Below are 19107 nucleotides of genomic sequence, written 5' to 3'. Positions count from 1 at the left end.
TCGAGGCGGCAACACTGAGCTTCCCGGTGGTGTGGGGTGCAGATGGGTAAAGGCTCACGCACTTGTGCCCAGATCTTTGACCTTTTGAAGTCAATCAGTGGTTCGAAGCGATTAAGGAGATCTTTGCCGATGAGGAAGGGAATTGTTTCGAGAGGAGACACATGGACTGGATGCACTAAAGTCATTGGTCCAATGGCTAAGTGTATTAGTGCCATAGATTGGATAGTGAGGCCTGCATGTGAATACGGCTGAATTTTAAGAGAACAGTTTTGGAGCTGTATCTCGCGATTTTCACGCCGCGCAATGGCTCGAACCTGGTGGAATAAGGCGGAAGACATGAGCGTGACATCTGATGCAGTGTCCAATAGGGCCTCATGTACTAGCCTTCTTTCCACAATGGTGGACAAGTAGAATTTGCGTGCAACCCCTTTCTCAGTTAAGTGTCCCATGAATTGTCGGACGGGTGTGTCGCCTTCAATGACTGAAGGGTCATTTGGCGTTAAACCTTCTTTACCGTCTAACTGAACAACTAAAACAGCACTGGAGGGTGGTTGCGAGTCACCCCCCTGTATCATCGGGTTTTCAGTGTTTGTTTGGGTCACGAGGAGATTGCACGGTGCGCTGCAAGACGGAGCTTCGCTTGTCACTTCTCCTACATAACTTTCTAACATTTCTGGGGTGTTAGAGGATGGCTTTGGGTTAGGCCGCGAAGAGGTGATAGAAAGAACGTCAGGTTTTTTCTTTTTCTCTTTGCAAATCATTGCAAGCATTCGGCGGATGTCCTCTAACTCCTTAGAGCTGAGTTCCGTGCCTTTAAGCTTGTCTCTAGCGTGATTTCCTTTATTTTGATACCAGTATTTCTCTTTCTTTTCTCTATAGGAATCAGAAAGCTGGTTCGGAGCTGTTCGCTCATATCCCTTATGGGGATGTGATGGTTTTCCACGGCCCGCACCGCGGTTTTCTACGGGGTAATAGTCACGACCATACCCAGCCCTGTCCCGAGGGTTCCAGAAATCTTTGTCGTGATTTCTGTCTGGCCTGCGAGGAGGGTAGCTCTTGTATTGGTGTGAGGGCGGATGAGGTTTCGGGCCCTCACTGGTCCACGGAGTGGAGGAAGGGTCCAGGGCGGATCTTTGTGGATCGGCCTGGGTGGCACCTTCTAACTCTAAATGTGGGGAACTGGAGTCGACATTGAAGACTTGGGGTATTTCGGACCGCCTGTTGGGAATTTGTTGGGTTTTGAGGAAACCTCTGAGTGCTAAATCACGCAGCTGCCTGCTAGACAGGGTGCGAGGGCAAGCTGAGACTCCCAACTGGTGACTGGTGTGGGGATGGAGGTTTTGGATAAATAGTGATTTGAAATTTAACTCTTCCTCCATTCCGGAGTCATTTCTAGGTCCGAAGTACGCCTGTCTGAGTCGATTATAATATTGCTGAGGGGATTCCTGGCGTTGCTGTTTTATGTTCAAAGCAGCGGCCAGTCCGGTCTGTGACAGGTGATTGGAGAATTCTTCCTCCAATGCTTGGCACAGTACATCATATCGCGCTTTTACATAGTCTGGCTGACGTTCAATGAAGTTACTGACGTCTCGGTTGGAGGTCAGTTTAATCACATATAGTCTGTCATCTATGGTGATCCCGGGGAACCTTTGGAGGTAGAAGTCAATATCTTTTAGGTAGGAAAAGATATCATTAGAACCGTCAGGTTTGGGATCAAAGCGGGTTATATTACGCGCGATTTTATCTAGGTCCTTGTATGAGGGACCATGAGAGGGTAAAGGTTGAGGGGACCAGACACTGGGTTGCAGTGCTCTGGGTCTAGCAGGGCGTTGTAAGGGACGACTGACAGGAGACACAGGGGAGGGGGAAATACCCGTTGATACCAGAGGAGGTGCTGCAGCAGCTCTAAAGGTTACGGTCCCTGAGTCTGGTTCCTGATCCTCACTATCTTCCTGCTGGCCTTGTCTTTCTGTAGCGGCACTAGGTGGCACATTGGGTGTGACCTGGGGCAGCGTGTTCCCTTCAGCTATTTCGCTTTGAAGTCGACTTAGCTCTGCCTCTACCTTTGCCTGCTGTCGCCGTGACACGTCAAGCTCACGTTCGCTGGCTCTGAGCTGTACTACAGCGAGGAGGGCTATTTGACCTAAGGCCTCAGTTAGGGGCTTGCCCTTGAGGATGTCGGTTAAGTGGTTCTCTACCCACTTAGCCACCATGTGGTCACGATGGGCCTGTGAGGTTTTCTGCACAGTTTCTGCGAGTCCAGGCATCACATCACTGGTGATGCTGGTCAGAACAGAGAATGCCTCATCCCACAAACCTTCTACATATACTTCCGAAGAAAAAGTCCCTTCTGCCATGTTAGCTGTGTTTTTAACTGCGAGGTGTAACTTACTTCTATTTAGTTAGGATTAATTCCGTTAATCCCTTTTCTAACTAAATCTGAACTAAATTCACCTGTACCGAGTGCTCTAAGAGTAACTGCTAGTATGTATGGTGTTAGAGTTCACTTGTGAATCTCTAAGGGAAGTCTGTTAGTAGGAGAGGGTGGAGTGAAAGTTGCTATGCGCGAGTGAATAAAAGAAGAGAGAAAGAGAAAAAAAAATTTTTTTTTTTCAATAATTAAAATTATTAAAAATTTTGAATTAAAGAATTGTCGAAAAATTTGGATGAAGGAATTTTAATATTAAGTGAGTTTTATTATTAGATATAATTTCCAATTAAGGAATTATGAAAGTAAAAGAATTTTCCGAATTAAAGAATTATTAAGAATAGCGAGATTAAAAGACTCTCTCTTTTAACTGCGTTTGTGATCTGGTATCAAGTTAAAGTGTCAATCTCTAATTACTGCACACTGTCTGCTGTAGTTGTATCAACTTATTATGCTTCCAAGCCTTTACTTGTAATTATTCAGATGTGCAGAGTTTAGAGACAGCCACTAGAGCTGTGATACCAGGTCTTATCAGTGTGAACTGGTCGACAATTTCAATTGCGATAGCAAGTTTTCTCCACCAGAGGGTACTGAAGGTAAGTCTGAATGGCAACAGCGAGCTTCAGTATTTAAGTTGAACTTAAATTGTAATACCAGACTAGGACACCGGAGGGCGACAAGCAAGTTACAATGCAATAGCAGCAATGGACACCAGTCGGCGCTGGTGAGAGTCCCAATAGACACGGTACCAGCAGATACACTAACACAAATGGGAATTTCCACTGTAGCGGGAAGTTTCAACACTAGAGGGTGTTATCAGATTAAAATCTAAAATGGAATAAGGATTTTAAACGCTCAGATACTCTATCAAAAAAAAATAAAAATTAAAATTTTAAAAGGGGAACAGAGATTTTACACTAAGGTATTTTAAAAGATTTTCATCTGTAATGACAACTTTTAAACACCAGAGGGCTGCTAAACACTTATGTTGTCTCGGCGGACAACCTCCCAACCACTAGAGGGTGTACGGGAATCAAACGTCAAGGGTAGCACCACTTGACCACAAGGAGGAGCAAGGGAGGACACGCTTCAATAGACGCTAGTTATGAAGTATTTTTCCCTGCAATTACGCACTTATACCACAAGAGGGAATTTGTCTTCCTCTGTTTTGGGGGCGTTTTGAATTTCCCTCCTTAGTTTCAGCTCCGCCCCTTAAAAGGGGTTCGTTCCTTTCTGAATACGCGTTCAGTTTAACAGGAACAGCTGACAAGAGCAGATAGCTCTTCACACAAGCCGTATTTTCGGCTGTCTAATAACCTCCCAATCGCCTAGCGCGCGATCTCGTTATTAACGCTGGTAGCGACCCAGTTTAAAACGAACGGGGGTATTCGGTTCGGTGGTCTCTCGCCGGGATTCGCGGCCAAGGGGTCGAACCGAAGGCAAAGTCTTAAAAGCGGAGTTTCGCGCTATTTAGACGTGCCCAAGGCCTCAATTTAATGCATGCAAAATGGCGCAGAGCCGCGCTCTTTCAAAAACAACCAAGCTTATTTTCTAACCGGTATATATCACAGAACAGTTTTTCAGCAGTAACAAACACAACACGGAATTACCCACATCAAGCTTTGAATCTCAATCGTTATTCAGCAACACAAACAGCGGAAAGTATTTCATAAACCCAAGCTGATATTCAGTGTTTTGCAGTTTGCTCATTAAAAAGCCTTTTTCCTGCCTCGCGTGGGCGCCAATAAAATATATATATTTTATATGTAGTGGATGTTGGTCATACACCCCGATACATATATATATAATTTTATAATTTGTTTTATAGCCTTGACCTTATTCAAACTCCTCCAACCTCTGATATTTGACTTAATGATATTAATTAAGATTTATAATTGGTTTAAGCAATTAAAACATTAATAATTAGTTTGAGAATGAATAATAATCATGCTAAATGAGTTCTTCAGGATTTTCAGAAATTCTAATGAATAAATTGCAAACACTGTGACTTCAAATAATGAGAGTTTTATTAATAAAAAGAAGATATTTAGTTAACATAGCACAACCTTGTAATCTCACGGTGTCCGGCAGGGGGAACTGATTTTGACCTTAAGGTGAGCTAGGCACTTCTAACTTGTGACTAAGGTTACTAACTAAGGTTTAATTAATACAGAATTTATCAAGAACTTAATTCGGTGTTCAGCTCTGGAAGTGCATAAGTTTAGCTTACTTTTCGTCGGGTTTTCACCACTCGTTTGGATGCAGAGGCTCTTTGGAATCCTGGGAATGGAGGCGTCTCACTTAGTCTCGCGGTTCTTACCGCAGAAGCGTCCAGGCTGGTTTAGCGTGGAGGTCTTTCTTGTTGATTGAGTTGTCTCGGGCGTACCCGGAGGGTGATGACGCAGGCGGCAGGATCCTCTCTTCGGCCTTCGGTCCGGAGTGGGAGAGTCCAAAATATGGACGTTTAGACGAAAGTTCGCTGGTTGCTGCAGCTCCAGAACTGAAAAACCGCTTCAATAAACTCACTTATTCTAAGACTCTATGGTACCTCGGCAGTGTTTCCTTATTCTGGCCACGAATAAGTTCCCCTGCTTCGATTAGTCGTGAGATTAAACTTAGGTAGGTAATAAACATAAACAAGATTAAAAGAAAAGAAAGATATTCAAATTATTCGACTTATTAGTTAAACTTCATACTCTTAGCTAATTTCGAGACGTCTCTCGTAAGCTTTTCTGAAGTCTCTGAGAGGGTTCCTTTGTTTCGTTGTCGGCGTGGAAGAGACAGCGTTTTTTTGTTGTTTAAGGTTTCTCGGATCTCCTCGTGGTCCTCTCTTTTTTCAGTGGTCCGTTACTTTGTAGAGTCCTCGCGACTCTTCAAACTTCGAACTCATTGTCTGTCTTGCTGTTTGGCCTTTTCAAGGCTGGCGCGGTCACGCCCTAATGGGAGGCGTCCTCTTTCTGATTGGACGCGAGTCCAGACTCACGTGACTCTCGTGAGGGAGAGAGAGAGAGAGAGTAGGAGGAGGGGGTTTGAATCTGTGATTCATACATAAGGAATATGAGTTTCTCGTATCAAAATTCTTATACCTGTTATCAACCTATAACAATGAGTACATTGGACTATTAATATCAGACATTTACATAAGGTCCCATCTTGAGTACATTGTTCACGTCCAATTCGTGATGATACGCTGAAAAATAAAACATTAATCCATTTTCTCTCATTCAGAGACAAACTGATCTTTGTAATAGAAACAATCGGCACTATACATCATTTCATTAGGAGGTAGGCATTCATCTGAGGGTACAGAAAGTGACATTAATACATTCGTTTATATACAAATAATTCAGAGTTCGATTATTTTCGCTATTGTTTTCCGGCGACTCTGAGCGAGGCGTAGTTTCGCCAGTGTCCATTCGGTGTCGCTGTTGATCCGTGCTTTTGGTTGGTGATTCACGGGAGTTCACTCGAGGTCACTTTGGTTTGAACATCTGTTGATCCCCGTGAAAGATAAGGGATATTGAGGCGCCACTTTGTCATAGGCGGCCGTAAAAGCTCTCTTCTTTGTTTGAAGTTCCTGTCTCTCTAAAAGCATCATAAAAGTTATCTCGAGTTCCTGAAGAGGTTAGGGGATCCAGATGCCATATGTTACGTTAAAGGGTTCTTTGATGCTCTTAGCTTATGAGTGTGCGTGTGTGGGGGCTTTGCATCCCGTTGTTCAAACAGTCCTGTGGAATGTTGATTTCGGGACCAGACGAAAGTCCTGGTCAGAGTGAGAAAGGTTTAATTCAAAACCTTTCATTTCATTATTCCTTCATTGTCCAATATTCATATTTGGTCCGTACTCCACTACAGTACTGTCCATAAGTTTTTATTGCACTGAAATGTGCTTGGACCCTGTATATTGCCCTTAGTTAAATTTGTTGTTTTTAATCTCAAATATCTTTTTTCACACAGTTGATTCAACTTGTGTTTATTTTTTTCCATTAATGCATGTTTTACTTGCATTTCACCCATTTGGATGTTTGAATTACAATATCATGTTGAAAATGACCTCATTCCCATTAGACAGTGTTTAGAAATTTTGACTTGGACAAGTCTGGCACCATGAGCTCCTATGAAATGCGCCTGGCACTGGAATCTGCAGGTAGTGACACATTAACTCCCCTGAAGGACTAGTAGTAATGACTGATCTAAGACAACATTAATGATATAATGTTTAAAACTGTATTTAAAACCAGGCTTCAAGCTGACCAACCACCTGTTCCAGCTAATAATCCTACGTTATGCTAAGCCAGACCTGAACGTGGACTTTGACAGCTTTGTGACCTGTCTAATCCGTCTGGAGAGCATGTTCAGTGAGTGCCTATAATGGCAAACACCATGAGCAGACATTTTTATTGTAAACAGACCTACAGCAACACTTTGGCCTTTGGAACATAGAAACATACTTATTTTATTTATCCCTTTTTTTGATATGTATTCATAGATTAATGCTAGTTGTACATTAAAGGACTTCTAAAAGACTAAAATGGAACACACTCACATGTAAAAACATTGAGGTCTTAAGACCTCCTTTAAGGTTTTTTTTTGGCTGGTGAATGTAAATGGAGGCAGATAGCTATTGCATAATTAAAGTAATTTTTTTCAGTTCATCTTAATTACAATTGAGAAATTGATTGTTCAGATGACAAAAATGACCCATCAGACAAAGAATTCAGCAAGATAAATCAGGTTGGCTTTCTTTTTCTATATGAAGAGGTAAAAGAAACATTGATTTGTAAGAGTTAGGCTTATCTGTATTTATTAGCTTTTCTTTAGTGGCTTGCCTAATATTCAAGATTACAACCCCAATTCCAATGAAGTTGGGACGTTGTGTAAAACATAAATAAAAACAGAATACAATGATTTGCAAAGTGTATTCAATTGAATTAAGGTTGAAAAGGATTTGCAAATCATCGTATTGTTTTTATTTATGTTTTACACAACATCCCAACTTCACTGGAATTAGTGTTGTAATTGACACTACAAGGATCCCCAGTGGTTGAGTATGAGTTCATAATGCATGCTGGGTATTGTAATGAAAGTACAATGATCAACTTGTGAATTCTGTCAAAACGATGTGGCTGAGGGATAATAACTAGCTTTAGTTTAAGGCCAATATGCCTCTTTGGCTCTGTTAAATGTTTATTAATTTAATAAAATGTTAATTGTTTTTAGGCTGAGATTTACACAGTTGGCATGGATTTTAAAGTGCTTGACAAACATTTGTAGAACAGTTATATTAAAATTTATATTTATATTTGAATTATAATTTCATCCAAAAAATCTGCTGATGTATGCTACATTATGAAGAAGCAGCTATGTATAAGAAACCCAACACTAACTTTTGGTTTTTACTTCTACCACCAGAGACATTTAAAACCATGGACACAGATGCAGATGGAGTGGTGTCCTTCAGTTTCTTCCAGGTATGTCCCCTTTTTCATAATGAAATAAAGTATAACTGAAAGAATTTCATCTTTTCATAAACAGCTATAATATTTGGCAACATCTTAACCTTTTCTTCCAGTGGATCTCTCTTACCATGTTTACCTAGATGGATGTTGTTTCTTCTTTACTTCAAACCTCCTGTTTCAAAGCTTTCTATTTCTTTAAAGTGCCTTTTCTCCACCTACTATGCACCTCTTCTCTGCATCTTCACCAGATAGAGACTGTTATAAATAACACATTCAAAGAAACAAACATCATTAATAAAGATGATCTCAAATTAGAAGTTTGGGCTATTTAAATCAGTGGCTTTAAAAGTTGGTGCTTATGAATGAAGGTATGCCTGTGCACTATAATGCCTTAATCTGATTTTTTTTATTCTGTACACCTCTGTGTATCCTCTGCCATGTTTTTTTTTTTTAACCTAACCAAATTCCAAATTTAGATTGATACTGGTTGTGTGCATTTTGCTGCTCCAAATGTCTGTTGCTTTAAAAGTGACATTTTCTCCAAATAAATAAATCTCTAAAGAAATGTCATTGTTTTTTTAATGTTTAAGTCATATTTATTAACAGAATTATTACCCATGTTAAACTCGCATACCTAATTTTAAGATGATGCATAGAAACCCTGGTGTTAGGGACTGGTTATATCAGGGTGTGTAATTTTACAGTTGGACAGCTCTGTGGCACAACAGATGATGCCGCTCTCAGATGATGTATAATGACAAAGTTCTCAAGTCAAATATAAGATTAAGTTTAATAACAAATCTGAGTTATTTTCTGATGGAATATGTTCTCTTTCCTAAATTATGAACATGGGACATTATTTGGGATAATAAATAAAATGTTTGCAAATATTTACAACTACAATACTATTTACATTACAAAAACATTTACAATTCACACATCAAACTACAGGGTCTTTTACAATATGTTTGGTCCTGCAGCAATCTATCAGCAAGTATTATGCCAAAACTCTCTGCTCCTTCTTAATCATCTATGCTATGAATGGCTTCTAAGGCCAGCACAAACTTCTCTGATCTCCTGCAGGCAATGGCTTTCTTTCTTTGTGCCACTGTTATTTAGCCCTGCCCTTACGGGCTGTGATGGATATGGGATTCAGTAACGGGCCATGTCCAGGCCAGCTGGTCCATTTCTTCTAGCTGAGAGCCAACCCCTCACTTACAGGCATGTTAATATGAGCAGTGAGGAGTGGTGCACTCTTCCCTTCTCTTAGCACGAAAACCTAAAATCAGAAACAACAAGCGTGTAGTGTTTACCAGTTCTTCAGTTTACTTAACTAAAAGCAAATGGCAAATGCAGAACTAAGACAAGTTTAAAAAAAAAAAGCAGAACCCATAAGTTTGGAACCTGTTTTAATTTTATCTTCCACATTCTAACGACAACTGAACATGGTGCTGGGCTATAAAACAATATCGATTTGTTTCGTGATTAATTTTTGCTTGATAATCTTTGGGTAATAGAGCTCAGTAAACCTTTTTACTGTAAACCCATTTTTTTTCCCGGATAGCAAAGCCAGCTGCACGCTATCAGGCATGTATACTCATGTCATTACGATAAGTGAACATAGGAGACTTCAGAAACCTGACAACGTAAACAAGGCAAAACATTAAATATATTATAGTCTCCCTTTCACTCTGTGTTTGGGGTGTATTTTATCTGGAATGTCTACCCCCTGTCAGAACACAAGCTCAGACGTTTCCCTTGTGTTTCGTCTTGAATGTCCTCAAACTAAGTGGCTTTTTCTTCACTCAAAATGAACAAATGTTTTTTCTTCGTTTGTGAGAACACTGTTCATTGCCTGTCCACTGTCATGGTTTTTCCACAAAAATTATTTTGTCCACTCGCAAATTTTGAATTGGATCAGATGCCATAGATCAGGCTGCTTCTCTTAAATAAACACAGTCAATTAATAAACACTCCCAAGTGCAGAACTGTTCCCAGCTCGCACCCAAGTGATTCGGAGTTGGCTCCGGACCCACAGCGACCCTGAACTGGATAAACGGTTACAGACAATGAATGAATGAACATGCAAAACTAAAAATGTTCTAGCTTTCCCACTGTTAAAAGCTGTCCACTGTTCTAATCTTTCAAATGGGTTAAGTGCAATATGTTTACAGTTCAGCACATGGGAGTGTTTATTTATTTATTAATTTATTATTTGAAAATCTTCTTAATCTATATTTTTTACTCTGCTTCTTTAAATGCTTGAGGTGGTAATGTCCTCGACATGGTTTCACGACATAGATATCATTACTTTATGGAAAGAAAATGTTATTGTTTCAGTGAAATCTTGTGAATTTGAGTGATGTGCATACTATGTGCACACACAAACAAACATTATATATATATATATATATATAAAATAATGAACACTTCTTGTATTAAGTTAAAATGTCACAGTAAAAGGTAAAACTTACTTTGATGATGTCCGAAATGCCTTTATCACTCAAGCACTCCACAAATGTGTCAATGGGATAGTTAAGCCCTGGAACCAGCAGGGGGATCTGAAGACACAGTGCATTTGTCTGTAACATGTTTTCCAGCTCTAACCTATTCATTGCATCATGCTTAAGAGGGATGTGTGATGATAACAGCAAAAACAACAAGGTTTACCTTAAAGAAGGCTGTCCTCATGCTGTACAAGTTCTCATCATAAAGGAAACTGATTGCTAGATTCATTACAGGTCGGCTGGCTGCCGTGTTCTGAATGTTCAGAGTGAGTTTGAAAGATGGGCCTAAGCCTTGAACCTGAATGAGGTGGAAAAATGACAAATCCATGCATATAGACATTAGGGAAAATGCAGAAACAAGGCATTAAAATTCCACTTACCACTGCATTCATCTTGAGAGGCTCTGTCAAGCTGGCAGACATAGGAGTAAGACTAGACTCCAAGGCTTTGACATAAGCTCTAGCTGCTGCTAACCGCATCCTACTTAGGTCCATTTGGAAGGCTCTGTGCATGGCTACACAACAGTAAAAAAAAAGTGTCATATATTACTGTATTTAGTATCTTACAAAACAGAAACTGTGAAGTAAAGTTCTAATGGCAAACAGGAAAAGTAGTAATTGTGATATTCATACTAGTGATCAGCAAGTATTCAGTATGGAGAAATATAAAAGAAGGAAATATAAAAGAAAAAAATAACTGATAAAAAGCATAGTGGTCCAAAGAGACATTCCTATTTGGTTGTTCAAAATTTTCTTATTAAATGCATAATTTTTTTTTTTTATATAATGATAAACACTATTACTGTACGTTTCATTAAATCGTTATAGAACTTGTATGATGCATAGCTGTGTGAGTTTAAAGTAATCTACAAGGCTTTAACTTATTTAAGGAAACTTGAGGAAATGTCTGGCCTTGACAGATCTTAAAAGTCACAGGTATGGCTCAGTTTCAGGCTTCATTCTTATGTCCACGCAGAACCCTAATACATACCCACAGCATTCTCCCTTTCTCGTAAGGTTTGATCCACATAAAGCTTGGTTTTCTTTGGCACATTCAGACGGATGCTCTGAGCTATCGGAGGACCTGGGGCAGAGTCCTTATCATCAAACACAGCGGTTCTCTTCAGGATCTTAACAATGAGGCCACCTCCTATATATCACACAACACACATCACAAATGATGAAAATACTACAGTGATGCAAAGAAATCTATAAAATACACTATATGTCCAAATATTTGCAGACACTGCTTCTGATGTGTAATTATGCAACTTCAACAGGCACCAACTGTGCATATACACATTCAACAACTGTGGATGCAGTCAATTTAATATCCCTAGTAAAGCATTACTTTATTGAATGGGAGGCTATGGAGTAAGTGCCACTACAACTCCTAGTAAAGGTATTATATGCTTACCAATCACACCAAAAATCATTAAAATATAGTGGGTTTAAAACTCCTCTACAATATAGCAATATCTAATGTAAAGCTTTTTAGAACAATTTAGGCTGCAGGAAATTGGGGCAAAATTCTTATGGATACAGTTAATTTCACTAGAATCACTGGGTTATACAAGTACCTTCAATCATTCAACCATAAAGTCTATTATTCACCCAATCTAATAATGCAGAACAGGTAGTGCTAGGAGTATGTATTGCAATATAACAAATAGAAATAAGCAACTACCAATCTCATTCTACCATTTTAAACCTTTTACCTTTTGTGGTCATTATTAGAGTGCCATCTTCCCGACCATAACGGCCAAAGCAAATGCTGGTTACCACGTCCTACAAAAGCAAGATATATTTCACACAAAAAAATATAGTCATTATTGTTGAGGAACCAAAATAATCAAACCAAAACAAACAGCGATGGCAATATATGTTAAGCCTTACTGGTGTCTTGATTGTGCTGACTAAGTTCTTGTCCCTGTACACATGCACCTCACAGCTGGCCAGAGCCACCAGCACAGCCTGAAAGCCCCGGGTGGGCAGGTCAAGCATGGCCATTGTGGTGACCGGGGCAGGCAGGTAGGTCGTCCAAAGTTTCTTCCCCTTCAGGAAAAAAAAAAAACATTTTATTTTTAACCTAATTCTCTTTCAGTCTTTTGTGCCACAACTGAAAGCTTTAAAATAACCAAAATAATTTAAATACATCTTCCTACAGAAAAAAGTTTATAAACACACACAGTAGTTACACCATAAGAGAAAGAGCACTTCTAATAACATGAATAAACTTCAATCTTAATATATATTTTTGTGAGTATGTGACACCTTCTGAGTATAACCATGCAGAGTCTCTTGAGCGCAGCCCACCACCACATTCTTCCCCAACCTCACTAGCCCGACAGGATGAGAGGTCAGTTCAATACAGTACTTAGGTCTTGGAGAGTCCCTGTAACACAACAGCAGCGCATCAGTAACTTACACCAGCATTGGTTTGGCTTTGGCAAAGGCACACACACACACACCACACTCAAGAGGCACTATCCTCAGCCCTTGTCTAAGAGTTCAGTGTTTTTTTTGTTTGTTTGTTTGTTTGTTTTTTTGCTGCTTGTGTGCAGAATTGACAAATGCCATAAATAGTGTAAATTAATTTTGAATATTTCAATAATTTAAAGAGCCACTCTGCTAGGTTCCATTTATATATAAATAGGTGACAGTGTTATCACTCTGCTCTCACTGGCACAAGGCCGATCAGTCGATCAGAATGGTCTCCATAAGAAAAAGGAGAGTGTATGAGGTGAACCTAGAGCCAAGAGCCAGAAAAGAGAAGTCAGCTGGGTGCAGTTCAGTCTGAGCTCTTTTAGGCTCAAAGCTGAGAAGAATAGATTCAAACATTAACTATTCAAACATAGCTATTCAAACATGCTGGCAAAATGCATTTTCCCAATCCTGATTTTTTTCCTCAAGAACCCAATTCTATCACTTTTGTGTAACAAGTTGCAGGTCTGAAGTTGCATTAGACATATTTTCGGTGCAACTTGACAGTTAAACGATGATTCATATCTGATAGTTAAGTTGCTGACAAAAAAAAGTAACATGTAAAATACTGTACAAATCTGGTTAATACATCAATCATTTTTTAATGTTTGATGTAGTCTAATTTAATTTTTTGTAATATTGTTTCAAGACAGAAAATGAATAACCTCTCCTCTCCATAGAGGGTCTGGCAATACAATTTCAATCTTGTTTTTAAAATTCTTCACTTTAAATTATTTTTTACAGGACATGATTTTCTGTTTCATTAAACTTTAATAGACTTAAGATGATATACATGTGGTTCATGAGTGTGCTTCACAAAGTGACTTACAGAAGCATTTACCTTGTAATAGTGAAATTTAGTTTCATGTAAGTTTCGAAAAACAAACGTTGTTTCAATACATCAGGTCAAGTCAGCCTTAAAGAAAAAATGTTTGACCAAAAATCTCAGGTCTGGCAAGCAATTTTTCATTGTTTTGATTGTGAACATACCTGCGCAATATGTAAATATTTCCATTTCTACAAGCTACCGTGATTCTGAACTCCACATCAAACTGACCCGTCACATCCATCAGTGTAGGGACACTGGGAAGGGACAGCTGCAAGAATATTGAAGGTCAAATAAAAAACTCAGACTCAGAAATAACAAAACTGTTATTAACTGCACCTATAAAGCATAAGTGCATTGCCAATTTTATCATGGTCATGAATTACAACACAAAAAGGTTTTCCCCTCACACCAGTGAGAGAATTCACCTTTGAGAGAATGGTAAAGGCCTCCGGGTCCAAGATATATACTTCTTGACTTTCTGTGCCGATCACAAGGCAGCTGACTGCATCATCATCTGCCATGTTCTTCTTCAAGGTCCCTATGCATGTAATAACCGTCTGAAAGCACACAAAATTATTAAGCAACAAAGGTACTTTGATTAACATTTATGTCACACAGTATGTGTGTGTGTGTGTGTGTGTGTGTGTGTGTGTGTGTGTGTGTGTGTACTGAGGAAGAGCTCACCTGTCTGCGTATCGGCTGCTGTTTGTGAAGGTTAACGTAAGTCTCCATATCCTGAGGTTCAAGCATTAGGAACCTGAAAGTATTGCAGTATTGAACTAGAAATGCCATAAACAACATGACATACATGCACAAAGTCATATGATATTTTTTTAATTGTTGTAAAGATCTTTAAGGTTCATATCAGTGACTGTTACCGTAGAGATCTGACAGAGAGGGGGATTTCAGCTCTATCCCTGCAGAACAAAGGTCAAATATTTATGTATATGTAATGTACATGAATGTCTGTAAATAGTGCAATTTAATTATAAACTGCAAACCTGAATGTCTGTGAAACTCACCTTATACCCTCTAACAATTCCTTCAGCGTCAACGGATCAATCATATCCTTGAGAGAAAAGGCAACACTCAGAATTGTGTTTTAAAAAAATAGTGAAATCAGTCACACTGAATATGTTTCAGTGTCAAATGTACACTGAATTTTACTCAGTGACGAGAGAACTGGAATAAGTAAACAAGTCTAGCTCTACGATCCCCAAATCTCTAATGATAGCTGTCTTATAAACAAGGTTAAGCCAAAAAACAGTTAAGGGACACCACTGGCAACCATGTCTTTGGCTCAACAATCTTTACCCTTATGAGAATATTACACAAATAACAATACATGTATAGAGCCATAGTTATATTTTTCGCCTTGCTTACTTCTCTAGCTTGACTCCACACATCCTGTTCTAGGGGGTTGACCTCCAGAGTGGGCAGAGTGAATTTGAAGTATGGACGCAGGTTCTTGTAAATGTAGATGAAGGGTCCTGAGGCTACAGCAATTGCTGGGGTACGAGGCTCGTGCTGGTCCATGAGGAAAGACACCAGGCCAGTGGGCAAGTCCAAAAGTGTATTCTCACTCAGCAACCCTGTGCCACGGTATACCTTCAGCTTCATGTTGCTTGTTCCTGTACCCAGGTCACCCACAACCAGCTTTCAAATACAAAATGATACATTACAAATTATTATACATAATTCAAAGAGGTCTGAGGTCAAATCCGCTGACCTGATATTAATTCGGGTGCCATGACTCTGCAACTCCCTGCTGCAGAATGAGTTCACTGCCACAGATGAGTTAAATGCAAAGGTAAAATTTTGGTGCACTTTTATAAGCAGCTGGACAGATTCAATGGCTTTTACTGCTAGGTGGCTCTTCCTGACAGGTAGCCAAGGTTACAGGCAGCTGACTACTTGGTCAGTTGCAACTGGCACTTGACACTTGTTGACAGGAGACAAACATTACCATTGCTGAAACATTTTTCAGGATAATGTACCCTGGGATGAGTATTACAACTGTAGCCAATACTAAATCAGAATGAATAATAATAAACAGTTTTAGAGCAGAAAAATGTGAGAAAAAAACAAGTATACTGTTGTTGGAACAAAATTCAGAGCAATTTTACAGGACTCATTCTTGAGTTTGAACAAGATGTTTTTTAAGCATTTATTCTTGCTCCTTCTTCAAGAAATTATAACACAGTGTAAACAATAACTGGTATATTATTAGTAGTATAAAAAATTGTTAAAAAACCATAAAGGGAGAGGTCTTGTTCTGAGAAGATATGCAAATAAAATAACAGACACTCACCTTGTTCTCACCATCTCCATGCAGGTCTGCCAGGGCTGTGAAATAAAAATGAACAAATGAAAATAATTAGTCATCTTTAATCCTTAAGGTTGATAATTGAATCAGGGTCAAAATCAGAACCCCTGCACTTTACCAAGCATGTTACATATTCAAGACTTCTGCTTTGGTTAGTGCAAGTATGTACACTGAATGATCACTGTAGATACCTTGTATCTACACTCATTGTCCATTTTATCAGCTCCACTGACCATACAGGAGCCCTTTGTAGTTCTACATCCTTTGTAGATTGTTAGACACACCCAACTTGGGGTCCACCAGGTAGGTATTAAATCAGAGACAGTAGCTCATCTGTTGCAGCACTGTTTGTGTTGGTCATCAGTGGACACAGGACGCCACCCACAGGATGCTGTTGGCTGGAAATTTTTGTTGGTGTTCTACTCTCAGTCCAGCACTGACAGACACTGTGACACTGAGGTCTTTAAAATGCTAGCAGCCCTGCCTTGTCTGATCCACTCCTACCAGTACAAAACACACCACCACATCAGTGTCACTGCAGCACTGAGAATGACTCACCAACCCAGTCATACGTGTTCTTTGACAGTCTTGTTGAGGTCCTGATCATTGAAAAGCAGGGTGAAATGGGAAAAATAAAGTATGCAAAGAAACTGGTGGGCTGCAGTCTGTTTTTGTAGAATTACTAAGTGCTTCTGTATGGTCAGTGGAGCTGATAAAATGGACAGTGCGTGCAGATACAAAGTAGATGTTTGTATCCAGTGATCATTCAGTGTATAACATAACAATCCTGAACAAGCAAAACAAGCTTAATTCATTTTTAAAAAGTTATAATAAGCAGAGTAAAATATATAAAAGAGGAGATATAAGGGATTCAGGTGAAAAAAAAAAGCAAACGATGTAAATGTGAGTCTGCTGCATTAGAATAAATGTTGCTGTAATTTACAGTACATTACAAACTGATATGCACAGTGAATTAATTTTTACAAAGATATCTTGGAAATTTTTAAAAATGAAACTCACCAATGCAGGAAGAAAAAGTATAGATATTAGCAACTGGGTCATAGTGGGCATCGAGCCATTTGGAACTGGACACTGCCCTGTGGAGCACCAAGACAGGCGTGTTAAGCGCAGCTGGTGATTTATAGCTAGTAAAGTTAACTTTGCTGGCTAATGAATGCTATATAGGAGCGCGTAACACTAATTTACTTGGTACATTAGCTCACAGCTAACAACTCAATCCCGTGTATAATATTGTTGCACTAAGCGGAGCTCCTCGTCGTATTTCTGCTGCAGTATAAATCAATGGCGTAAACATGTTGTAGGAGAGTGAGTAATTTAACGGGTAACATTGTGCTAGCTGAGTAAAAGATACGTCAGAACTAGTTAGTGCTAACATGCTCTGTGAAGTCGCATTTACACCCAACATCGTCGCCTTACCCGTCTTTCATCTCCATAGGGACTGAAGACATAGTGGTTTAATGGTTTATATGTTAAACACCAGCTGTGGGTGTTTTCTGTCCGAAGAGCAACACTATTTATTATTCAATGAAGCTGTAAAGCCTCTCACTAATCCCCAGATCCGCTTTCCTCGTTTCTATAGCAGCAGCTGGGAAGAGCTGCAACTATCGCGATATCCAACAAGTCTTGGCAGCCATACTTCCGACACCCACCCTCTGTTCTAGTCCCTACTCCCTATGTAGTGCACTGCAAAGGTACAGCAACTATGACGTCTATCTGTAGCCTTTGCTTATGTCCAGTAAGCAACTGAAACTGGGGTTTCAGTTGCTGAAACCGTTCCCTAACAGGTGGTGTGTGCGTAGTATGTCGTATTTTTCTACAATACAAATTAATTTCAACGGGGCATATGGGAACTGTGAAACACTATCGCTATGTAATTTACACATAAAACTTTAGTTTTTCAGTTATGAATAGTTTCCTTAATTAAGCAGTAAATTTATCGAGGTAATTTGGCGTCCCCCCTCTTGCGGCTTCGCTAGTGTTATGCGTACCACCGTTTGAAAACCACTGATCAAAATTAACTTAGCCTAAATTATCGTAGCCTATAACTTACCTTAGCCTAACACATTAACTTTGTCTAATTGAACTTAACCTAACTGGACTGAAGTTAGCCTACTTTATTGTATCTTAACATTCATTCATTGTCTGTAACCGCTTATCCAGTTCAGGGTTTGTACATTATGGAAGTGACCAACAATCAGTCAGACAAAGTAGAGACAGCTCAGAAATGCAAGAGAATTAAATCCTAATCTAACAGATGGCAGCACTATTTACCCAATACATTTATAATTTATGTGCTTGATATAAATGTTTATGTGCTTGTTAGAAATATATTAATGTATAAAATATGCATGTTGTTGTGTGTTAAATATTTAAAAATGTAAATAAGACAAAGAACAGTGTGCTAATATCAGCCTGAAGCAGAATATTCTAAAAGTTTTCTAAATATCACTAAATAGGTCCTCAGCATTGCCCTGACTTTGTCATGCTTTTTGCCCACTTCCTTGAGTTTCCCTTGTCTGCTCTTTCAGTACATGGTTCTGATGTTTTGATTTGTTCCTGTCTCCTCCCTTGTCTCTGCCTTTGCCCAGCCTTAGCCCCACATTGTCATCACTTGTGCCTCGTTTTTGGTCCTGCCCTCTGTTAATCTTCCTAGGTGTTCCTTTTCTATGGTCCTTTGTATATGTAGCCCCTTATTTTCAGTGTTTCTTTCTCTGGTTTAGTATGTGCATGCATACTTCTGCTGAACACCAGCCACTAGTCACAAACAGACATTTCCCACATGGTGAGCCATCCTTTGTCTTTTAAAAGGCTTAAAGGAGGGCAAGCAAGGAGAACTAAGGGAATGAAACTGCTGTAAATGGTTGTATCTTGAATTCACCAATAATTCAGTGTGCTGTAATACTCTAATAGCAGCGAGGAATATATTATTTCCCCAAAAGCACATTTCTTTGATTTGGTGTTAGTGATTTACCTGATTTTTTTTGTGAACATTAGTTTAACACCTTTGGACTGTTTAGAGTGTTGCCCAAATACTCATATTTGTACCACTGGAGC

The 19107-nt window shown here is 39.3% G+C and overlaps 2 protein-coding genes across 2 annotated transcripts in view; one reads left to right on the top strand and one right to left on the bottom strand.

The window, feature by feature from the left end:
- The window catches only part of si:dkeyp-50d11.2 (calpain-1 catalytic subunit), a 29200-nt gene extending 20858 nt beyond the window's left edge, over window positions 1–8342 (top strand). The window contains exons 19-22 of the mRNA XM_066645353.1: window positions 6497–6575; window positions 6670–6786; window positions 7841–7899; window positions 8001–8342. Coding sequence (XP_066501450.1) covers window positions 6497–6575; window positions 6670–6786; window positions 7841–7899; window positions 8001–8027 — 282 coding nt within the window. The 3' untranslated portion in view covers window positions 8028–8342. The remainder of the gene's footprint in view (window positions 1–6496; window positions 6576–6669; window positions 6787–7840; window positions 7900–8000) is intronic.
- A 154-nt stretch (window positions 8343–8496) lies between these two features.
- bbs1 (Bardet-Biedl syndrome 1) lies at window positions 8497–17688 on the bottom strand. The gene is made up of 17 exons (XM_066646020.1): window positions 17470–17688; window positions 17053–17129; window positions 16018–16052; window positions 15090–15362; window positions 14729–14775; window positions 14585–14623; window positions 14391–14463; window positions 14132–14263; window positions 13868–13974; window positions 12668–12788; window positions 12290–12448; window positions 12112–12181; window positions 11385–11543; window positions 10775–10908; window positions 10558–10692; window positions 10362–10448; window positions 8497–9166 (listed from the first exon to the last, which is right to left on the bottom strand). The coding sequence occupies exons 1-17, from the start codon at window positions 17499–17501 to the stop codon at window positions 9080–9082; spliced, it is 1767 nt and encodes a 588-aa protein (XP_066502117.1). The 5' UTR covers window positions 17502–17688; the 3' UTR covers window positions 8497–9079.
- Between the last annotated feature and the right edge of the window lie 1419 nt (window positions 17689–19107).

The sequence above is a fragment of the Hoplias malabaricus genome, chromosome 15, assembly GCF_029633855.1.
Source record: "Hoplias malabaricus isolate fHopMal1 chromosome 15, fHopMal1.hap1, whole genome shotgun sequence".
NCBI classification, from domain to species: domain Eukaryota; kingdom Metazoa; phylum Chordata; class Actinopteri; order Characiformes; family Erythrinidae; genus Hoplias; species Hoplias malabaricus.
The sequence above is the reverse complement of the archived record's forward strand: the minus strand, read 5'-3'. Positions and strand labels throughout refer to the sequence as shown.

What these genes read in the sequence shown, in the direction of transcription:
- bbs1 (XM_066646020.1), bottom strand. Translation starts at nt 17,501, where the DNA reads ATGTCTTCAGTCCCTATGGAGATGAAAGACGG. An exon ending in GAATTGTTAGAGGGTATAAG is followed by an intron (nt 14,624 to 14,728) that starts GTGAGTTTCACA and finishes TTTGTTCTGCAG; the next exon opens with GGATAGAGCTGAAATCCCCC. An exon ending in CTCTCTGTCAGATCTCTACG is followed by an intron (nt 14,464 to 14,584) that starts GTAACAGTCACT and finishes CAATACTTTCAG; the next exon opens with GTTCCTAATGCTTGAACCTC.